At 41.8% G+C, this 9,664-nt stretch overlaps 1 protein-coding gene across 1 annotated transcript; it reads left to right on the top strand.

Moving 5' to 3' along the window:
* The first annotated feature begins 1,441 nt into the window (after nt 1–1,441).
* LOC136062912 (uncharacterized) lies at nt 1,442–2,245 on the top strand. Its single transcript, XM_065762629.1, has one exon. It carries the CDS (start codon nt 1,442–1,444, stop codon nt 2,243–2,245), a length of 804 nt encoding a protein of 267 aa, XP_065618701.1.
* The last annotated feature ends 7,419 nt before the right edge of the window (nt 2,246–9,664 follow it).

Here is a 9,664-nt window from a genome sequence, read left to right as displayed (position 1 = left end):
ATTTTAAGGCTTAAAATGCAGAATTGACCTTAGATATGGCATTAGCATTCTCCAATGCTAATGCTCTTAGTAAAAACTTGAAGTCTACAAGCAAATTCTGTTCAACATGTAATCCTCTATCAGTAGCAACAATTCTCGATCAATGGACGAATAATTTTATATTTGCAAGTGTGTTTCATTTCGTATGAATTATCTAAAAGTAGGCTTGTACTATTGTAACGCAATCGGTGTGCGATTTTTACCAATTTCAGTTTGTGTAATATTGTAATCAAGTGACATTCTACTTGTGCTACTATGATATCAAGTGAGTTCTGATGGTGTTGGAGAAAAAGCAACTCCCAGCTCATCCACAGGAATCGTCCAAGAAAAGAATGACCATTAAAGAACTAAATCAACAAACTCGTCCAATGTAGTTTCGACCGTCCCGAAGGACAGACAGACGAGACATTGTGACAATGTCTCGTCCGTCCTTGAGGAAGGATGGACGAGACGAATGGGATTGTATTTGCTCTCAACAGATGCAATGTTTTATCATTACCAACCGTTCTACAGTAAACGATTAAGGATGAAACCCCAAATGTTCTAACTTCCATAACAGTTATGGAGGTTACCTCAAAGATCCGCGATGATAGGAGAAGTTACAAAGTAACTGCCTTAGGCAAATACTATATAAAGGACTCACTTGCAGAAGGGTAAGGCATAAAAAAACACTCCGAAACTTTCAATAACGTTTCCCTCTTTCAGTGATTTACAAATCCACTAACTTTACCATCGGAGGATTCCAAGCGGCCTCCACCGGTCTCCTCTAATTCTGTTTAATTTTTCAGGACTCTGCCTTCAAGATCAACACCCGGAGATCTTCAGCCCATTGATTTCCTTGGAATCATCAGTTGGCGCCGTTTATGGGGAAGAATATTGTCGCGCTCGAACTTTATTTGTTAAGTTTGTTGAGTTCTGCGATTTCTTTCTCTGACAAAGGGCTGAAATGGTTCAGACAAGATCAAGGGCAACTAGTCCAGGCCCTCAAGAGAGTAGAGACGCTTCTAGTAACCCCAATCGCGGCCAATAATCAGTGCCTGCCATGCAACCATCTTCTGTCCAACACGTGCAATCAATGGCTGCTGCCATGACAGAATTAACCCGTCAGAATCAAGATTTGAGAAGGGAGATTAATCTCAAAAGGCAATGGCATGAGGCTTATGGAGAAAAGCATGGATAGAGCCAGGAAGATAGAAGAAATACAGAGCCGGAAAGCCAATCAAGGGGTATTACACCAAGAAGGGTGTCACATTTGGAGAAAGAGATGGACCAGATGAGGAAAGTTATGGATGAGATGTGGGAGAATATGAGAAGGGCAAATCCCGTAGAAGACTTAGTTCACTGAACAGACTCCCCCTTCACAGCCTCTATCAATGGCCATCCTTTGCCTCCGAAATTCAAGATGCTTTCTTTGGATTCGTATGATGGAACGCGTGACCCTTTTGATCATATTGCCACCTTCAAGACTACCATGCACCTTCAAGGGGTCCCAGATGAGATAATGTATAGAGCCTTCCCCACCGCCCTCAAAAGGCTCACGCGAATCTGGTTCAGCAAAATACCCCTGAATTCAGTAAGTTCTTTCGAAGAGTTAAGCAAATTATTTGTTAATAATTTCATTGGGGGATCGAGACACAAGCGTTCTTCGTCCAGCTTGTTAACCATAGAGCAAGGAAAGAATGAAAGCCTGTGTTCCTTCATCACACGCTTCAACAGGGAAGCTTTGACCGTGGACGAGGTAGATGACAAGTTACTATTGGCAGCATTCCATAACGGGGTTAATTTTGACTTGTTCATACATAAACTTTATGAAAAAGAACCTCAGTCCATGGCCGAACTCGTCCATTCAGCCCAAAATTTTATGAACGTAGAAGACGCGATCATAGCTAAGAAGAGGAAAAGAGTTGAGAGAATGAAAACAAACCTTGCTCGTCATTCTAAGCAAGGTCATTGTCTGAAGAAAGAACAAACAGAAGATAAGAGAGACCGAGATAATAAGAGGCCAGGCTCTTCAGCACGGAATCAACAATATACCCCTTTGAATGTGCCACTTGAGCAAGTCCTTATGCAAATCAAGGACGATCCTTCCTTGAAATGGCTGGAGAAAATGAAGGGAGATCCCAACAAGCGTAATAAGAATAAGTATTGTCGCTTCCATAGAGATCATGGGCATGACATGGACGAGTGCTTTGATTTAAAGCAGTAGATTGAGAATCTCATAAGGCAAGGGAAGCTGAGAAATTTCCTTGGATGAGACCACTAGGACGAGAAATTGAAAGGGAAGGTAGAGATATCATCACGACCACCACTAAGCGAGATAAGAGTTATCATGGGGGGAAGTTCAACAAGTTAGTCGTCCAAGGCAAAGAGAGCATACCTAAAGGTAGTCTAGAGCGTCCAACTTTCTGGACGATCACCGAGGGCAAGGACCACGGACGAGTATGCGATCACTTTTACGGATGAAGATGCAGAGAGAGTTCACCACCCTCATGACGATGCTATTGTCATCACCTTACTTATTGCTAATTACATAACTAGAAGAGTGCTGGTAGACAATGGAAGCTCCATAGACATTCTATATTATCCAACTTTTCAGCAAATGAGGATTGGACAAGACCAGCTCCGTCCGGTACACTCGCCTCTAGTGGGTTTCGGAGGAATGAAGATACAGCCTGTAGGCACTGTTACATTACTAGTGGTAGTGGGGGCATATCTGCAGCAAGTAACCAAAGATGTAAATTTCCTTGTGGTAGATTGCTCGTCTTCTTATGCAATAATTAGAAGACCAACTTTAAATAGTTGGAAGACAGTCACGTCCACTTACCACCTGTCAGTCAAGTTCCCTACGAAGCATGGGGTAGGACAAGTGCAAGGAGACCAACTGGCGGCAAGAGAGTGTTATTTGGCCATGCTCACCATGGACGAGCAACAGCAGACGATGAGCATTGAAGAAAGGAGAATTGTGGCTGAACCCGTCGAAGTGTTGGAAGATGTTTTCTTAGATGAGAACAACCTTGAGAGATGTACTAGGATTATGGCAGATCTAGAAGAAGAAACTAAAAAGGACTTCGTCCAGTTTTTGAAGAAAAACATTGATGTATTTGTTTGGAGTCATGAGGATATGCCGGATATAGATCCTAGTGTCATTACCCACCGACTAAACGTATGTCCTTCCTTCAAGCCAGTGCGATAAAAGAGAAGAGTATTTGCCCCTGAGAAAGATAATGCTATTAAAGACAAAGTTCAGAAGTTAATGGCGGCGAAGTTCATATGAGAGGTGTACTATCCAGATTGGTTGGTCAATGTAGTAATGGTAAAAAAAGCAAATGGTAAGTGGAGGATGTGTGTAAATTTTACTGATCTAAACAAGGCTTGCCCCAAGGATAGTTATCCATTGCCGTGCATTAATCAACTAGTAGATTCTACCGCAAGCCACAAATTACTTAGTTTTATGGATGCTTTCTCAGGATATAATCAAATAAGGATGGACGAGGCTGACCAGGAGAAGACATCCTTTGTTACTAGTCAAGGCTTATTTTGTTATGAAGTGATGCCTTTTGGCCTGAAAAACGCTGGAGCAACATACCAACGACTGGTCAACCACATGTTTCGTCCTCAGATTGGACGAAACGTAGAAGTCTATGTGGACGACATGTTGGTGAAAAGCTTGGACGAGAATAAACATTTGGACGACCTACAAAAGAACTTTAATACACTCAGGCGGTACAGTATGATGCTAAATCCAAACAAGTGCGCTTTCGGAGTAGCATCAGGAAAATTTCTTGGATTCATGGTTTCTCACAAAGGGATTGAGGCAAACCCGGAAAAGATTAAAGCAATTCTATATGAAGCCTCCGTAGAGTATCAAAGAAGTCCAGTCTCTTACCGGGTGAGTTGCTGCCCTCAACAGGTTTGTTTCTAAAGCTACTGACAAGTGTTTACCATTTTTCAAGGTTCTAAAGAAAATATTTGAATGGACGGATAAGTGCCAAAGAGCCTTCCAAGATTTGAAGACGTACCTCATTACGGCTCTATTGCTGAGTCCGTCTGTGATGGGAGAAGAGTTATTTTTATACCTGGCAGTAACTCCGCATGCCGTAAGTTTAGCATTGATAAGAGAAGAAGGAAAAGTACAAAAGCCAGTGTATTATGCCAGTAAAGCACTGAAGGGAGCAGAAGGACGATATCCACTAATAGAAAAGCTGGCTTTCGCACTAATAACGGCTTTCAGGAAACTAAGGCACTACTTCCAAACTCATGTCATCAACGTCATGACGGATCATCCACTCAAGAAGGCAATGAACAAGTTGGAGGCCGCAGAACGATTGATTCAATGGGCTGTCGAGCTCAATGAGTTTAACATAAAGTACCAACCAAGGCATGCCATAAAAGCTCTAGTTCTGGCAGACTTTATTGCAGAGTTTACTCCAAATCATGACGATGTAAGAGAGATGAAAGACAACCAGAAATGGATTGTCCACGTGGATGGTTCGTCTACACAGCACGCAGGAGGAATAAGTGTGGTTCTACAATCTCCAGAAGGGGATAAATTAAAACACAAAGTTCGCTTGCAGTACCAAGTCACTAATAACGAAGTTGAGTATAAAGCTCTCCTCAAAGGTCTGGAATTGGCTAAGTCTGTGGAAGCAAAGTCAATAGTCATCTTGGGAGATTCTCAGTTAGTCATAGGCCAAGTGAATGGGATGTATGAGACTAACGAAGAACGAATAAAGAAGTACCTTGATAAGGTGATGCGCCTTATGAGAAAATTTGAGAAAGCTAACTTCGTTCAAATCCCAAGGGAGGAGAACATGGAAGCTGATGCCTTAGTAAAAGAAGCCTTAATGAACGAAGCTGTGGACAAGTTTGATGAGATTCAGTATATACCGAGTATAGACATCCCAGAAATACAACAGATGAAGAGCAGAGGAAATTGAATGACTCCAATTATATCATACTTAAAAGACGGACGACTTTCAAAAGGGAAAGACGAAGCTAGAAAACTGAGGGTAAGGTCGGCCAGGTACATTCTTATGTACGAAGTGTTGTACAAAAGAGGCTTTTTCCAGCCTTATCTTAGGTGTTTGGCTCCTGAAGAAGCGAACTACATATTGAGAAAAGTCCATGAAGGGGCGTGTGGCAATCATTCGGGAGCCAGATCACTCGTTCACAAAGTCGTCCGTGCAAGATACTACTGGCCAAATATGCAAGCTGATGCTAAAACTTATGTCAAGGTCTGCGATCAATGCCAACGGTTTAGTAATATCCCCAGGTAGCCATCAGAGTATCTAACCCCAATGATGGTCCCATGGCCCTTTGCACAATAAGGATTAGACATCTTGGGTTCTTTTCCACTAGGTGTAAGGCAAATGAAGTTCCTCGTGGTTGGTATTGATTATTTCACCAAATGGGTAGAAGTGCAGTTTTGGAGTGCCCAGAGTGCTAATATCCGACAACGGACAACAATTTGACAATGCACTCTTCAAAGATTTTTGCATGCACTTCGGGATTTAGCATCACTACTCATCGCCAGCTCACCCACAAGCAAATGGCCAGGCTGAAGTAGCAAACCGATCTTTGTTAAAAATAATCAAGCCTCGGCTTGAGGGGGCAAAGGGAGTATGGCCAAATGAGTTACTAGGTGTTTTGTGGGCATATAGGACGACAGTAAGAACTCCTACAGGAAACTCCATTCAAGCTAGCCTATGGAACTGAAGTAGTCATACCCGCAGAAGTGCACGTGGCTAATCATAGGGTGTCAACCTATCAGAACAAAGATAATGAGGAGCAACTTTGCTTGAACCTCAATCTAATAGACGAGGTAAGGATGGACGCTGAACAAAGGATGGCAAGGTACAAAAAACTTATGACTAGGCAATATGATGCAATGGTGAAGCCAAGACGATTCAACATAGGAGACCTCATCCTGAAAAGGGTATCCTTAGCAACAAAGAACCCAGCTCATGGGAAGTTGGGACCTAATTGGGAAGGCCCCTACAGAGTTATCAACTGCAAAAGACAAGGATCCTATTACTTGGAGGCCCTAGACGGGAGGAAGTTGGAGCATCCTTGGAATGTTGAGCACCTGAGGAGGTACTACCAATAAAATGCAAGCCTTGACGAGCCTGGAAACCGTTTATTTACTTGTCTACATACATAAGTTTGTTTACTTATGTATCTATAGTGTTGTTTTGTTATTGTATTAAAGTTATGGACGAAGTTATGGTTTGGTTTGAATTTATTTTCTTAGAAGGCATGAACTTCTAAATGCGTGCCTCGTCTATGAACAATATTTATGCTATGTACATAATGTTGTGCGAATCACTGGCATATTACTTTTGTTCAAATCAACCCATGAGAAGGCAAAAAAGCTCAAGACGAAAAAATTCTCTAGACGCGGAGATGTAACGTCAATAAGCTTTCCTAAGGGAAAAGTAAAATCAAAGCATGCTCGTCCAAAGTGAAGGACGAGGTAAAACCATATACCTTGAGCAACCACAAAGCCCACGGCATATTTGTCTAGATCATGGATGAAGTAAGACATGCATATCTAGACCATGGACGAGGAAATGTATAGACGAGTGTTTAAAACTTGTTAAGGCACCAAAAACATTCCAGTCCATGGATGAGCAAAATGGAAGGTCTTACCAATCATTAAACGTGAGAACCAGCCAAGTCTAAGGACGGGTAACACTGATAATTATCATTTCACATGGATGAATTACACTTTGTAAAATTCCAATGAAAATGGTTAAAGTATATATATGGAATGTAGATGAGCTAAACAAGAAATTTTGAAAGTAAAAACTCTCGTCCATGCATATATAAGAAAAACAGCGTTCATTCAATTGTATCAAAGGCGAACGACCAACATCCAAACACCCTTACAAAATTAAAACTTAGTTTTATAAAGACTCGTCCTTAAACATGAACAAGCCTAATGTACTTGGGTTAAATAAAGAAAAATGAAAAAAAAAAAAAATGAAATGAGAACATGAACATTGAAATGTTTTCTAAATTGGAGCATCAACATTAGGATCGTCCTGAGCCAGGGTTGTAGCATCATCTTCTATATTGGCATCCTCAGAGCCGGTGTGAAGGAGAGAGCTAGTGGCAGCAGCATTCAGATTAAGTATAATGGAGCTAAAGTCCACACCAGGGAACTTTTCCATAGCATCCATTCTGAAATCCTCAAAGCCTGTTGCATAATTAGTGTCCAAAACATCAGTATATTGTTTGGACGCTTTGAATTCAGCCACTACGTCTTCCTTTGCCTTGGAGAGAAGAATACTTTGCTCGTCATTCTTTTTCTACAGGTCCTCAAGACGAGTATCTTTCTTCGCAGCGCTAGCCTTTAACTCCTTAACCAAAGTTTATAGCTCCTTCGCCTCGTCCTTTGCTTTGGCAGCCACTTCAGCCCATTTCTTTGCCTCGTCCCTCACCTCTTGAATCCTCGTCTCTAACAAGACCCTTGTCTTGTCCAATCCTGTGGCCCGCCTAGACGCTGCTATAAACTTTGACGTGACCTATAAAAACAAACAAAACAAGCAAACGACAAATGAAAGTTTTTTTTAAAAAAGGAGAAGAATAAGAAAAAGATTTTTAGTTAAGACAAGGTAAAGATGTTACTTTAAAAAGATTATGGACACCAGAGCGTTCAATATCTTTAAGGGACATATCATAGCAAGTGTTTATATCTTCGTCAGAGACAGCGTCCTTGAAACTCTCCCAGGCAAGATCTTCATTTTCAATAATATTTGAAGGGGTCTTCTAGGAAGGTTGAGATGAGGTAGACACAGTCATTTTGGATAGAGGGGCCTCGGATGGGGTGATTTCAACAGGAGGAGACGAGTCTACGTTAAAAACCTTTTCGGGCTGTTGGAACGAAGGAGGAGTAGGCTTGACTACTTGGGATGAGCCATGCCTGACCTTCTTACCTCGTCGGCTGGGGAGATTTTCCAAATCCAAGTTCTTAGATAAAGTCTTCCTTTTATCCCCAGCCGATGGACGAGCTTGAGACTCAGCCTTAAGACGAGCCCCCTCACCAGTTACTCATTTTCCTTTGTTTCCCTTCATGGTTTCCATTCCTGAAAAAATAAATAAATAAGTAAAAAATAATATACAGTGCAAGAAATGCTTAAAGTTTAAAACTTACTTTTTCTCACAGTAATCTCGTGTGCAAGTGCTTCTTCAGACGGGTTAGGGCCTAATCCCTACTTGGCAAGTCGTCTAAAAGTAACCAAGGAATGAAAATCCCTGTCTGTGTGTAAACAAGCCCTGTGGACGTGGTCTCGATGCAACTTGCTCAAGGAAGGTCGTTTAACGGTTGTAAGAAAACAAGTGAAGGTTAGAAAAATAATAATAAATAAACAAATTATAATAATAAATAGAAAGGGAGAAGGGGGAAGCTAAGGGACTTACTCTCAGGACGAAGGTTCCCAAGGTCCTCAGCATAACGACCAAATGTGTCCCGGCCAACGTCCATGGCATTCCCAGCCCAGAAGTCGGAGACGAAGAAAAACTCCGTCTTCCATTTTCTGTTAGACGAGGCCAAAGACTTAACCAGTCTACAATCTCTACCTCTGGCTGTGAATTGATAAAAGTCAGGGGATTGATGAATTTTCGAGGGCTTATAACAGTAGAGGAACTCGTCCACGGTAAGAAGACAGTTCCTTCCAAACACTTCCCTCCACAAAATTTGCATAGAGATAATCAATCTCCATGCATTTGGATTAAATTGGCATACTCCTAAGCCTAACCTAACTAATAACTCTCTAGTAAAAGCATTTAAAGGAAACCTAAGACCCCCCAAAAGATAAGCCTCATAAACGTCTATCCCAAAATTAGGGTTACAACACCACTCTCCACGGACAGGCAATCTGGGATTAAACTTGTCCGGGATCTGGTACCACTCCTTAAGATTGTTGAGTCTTTGCTCGTCCGTCCTGGAAGGAATATCTACAGCACAACTGTACATGATTATCTCCCCCTCGTCCAAAGGACTAGATGGAGAAATGAAGGACGAGGTGCCTGCCTGGGACCCTGAGGCTTTCCTAAGCTGTTCTTGCACTACCTCCACAGAAAACCCAGGGACACCAGAGACACTCCTCGTCTGTGGTGTTTCCCCCACTACTATTACTAGTATCACTAGAGATAGAACTATAACTACTTTTGTCGTAATACTCGTCTATAGCTTTCTCTGTACTATCACTAGACGAGGAAATAGCTATTTCTGACATTCTTTTAAAAAAAAAAAAAATTGGAGAAACCTAAAAGACGAGGAAAGAGGGAATACCTGGCTCTAGGACGAACAGAGACTATGAACGCGAGGAAACTCCTAGACAAAGCTCTAGACGATGAATGTCAAAGAAAGAAAATCTCAGGAGTGTAGAGGGTAGTGGAGGTATTCCACTATTTATAGATAGCTGACCTGGGCACATGAAGCGACACAACCAATAAGATGATGACATGTGGCACTCGTCTCAAAAAATGAATCGACGAGACCAACCATCAATGAAACAATGACACATGGCACATCAATTCTCACACCAAGCACCAATGTTCAGGGAAAATGATATCTGGTTACTCCTCCCCTAGGACGACCCATGTGGACAAGGGGGCAACT

Source organism: Quercus suber, unplaced genomic scaffold, assembly GCF_002906115.3.
Source record: "Quercus suber isolate HL8 unplaced genomic scaffold, Cork oak 2.0 scaffold_467, whole genome shotgun sequence".
In the NCBI taxonomy this organism is placed as follows: Eukaryota; Viridiplantae; Streptophyta; class Magnoliopsida; order Fagales; family Fagaceae; genus Quercus; species Quercus suber.
The sequence above is the reverse complement of the archived record's forward strand: the minus strand, read 5'-3'. Positions and strand labels throughout refer to the sequence as shown.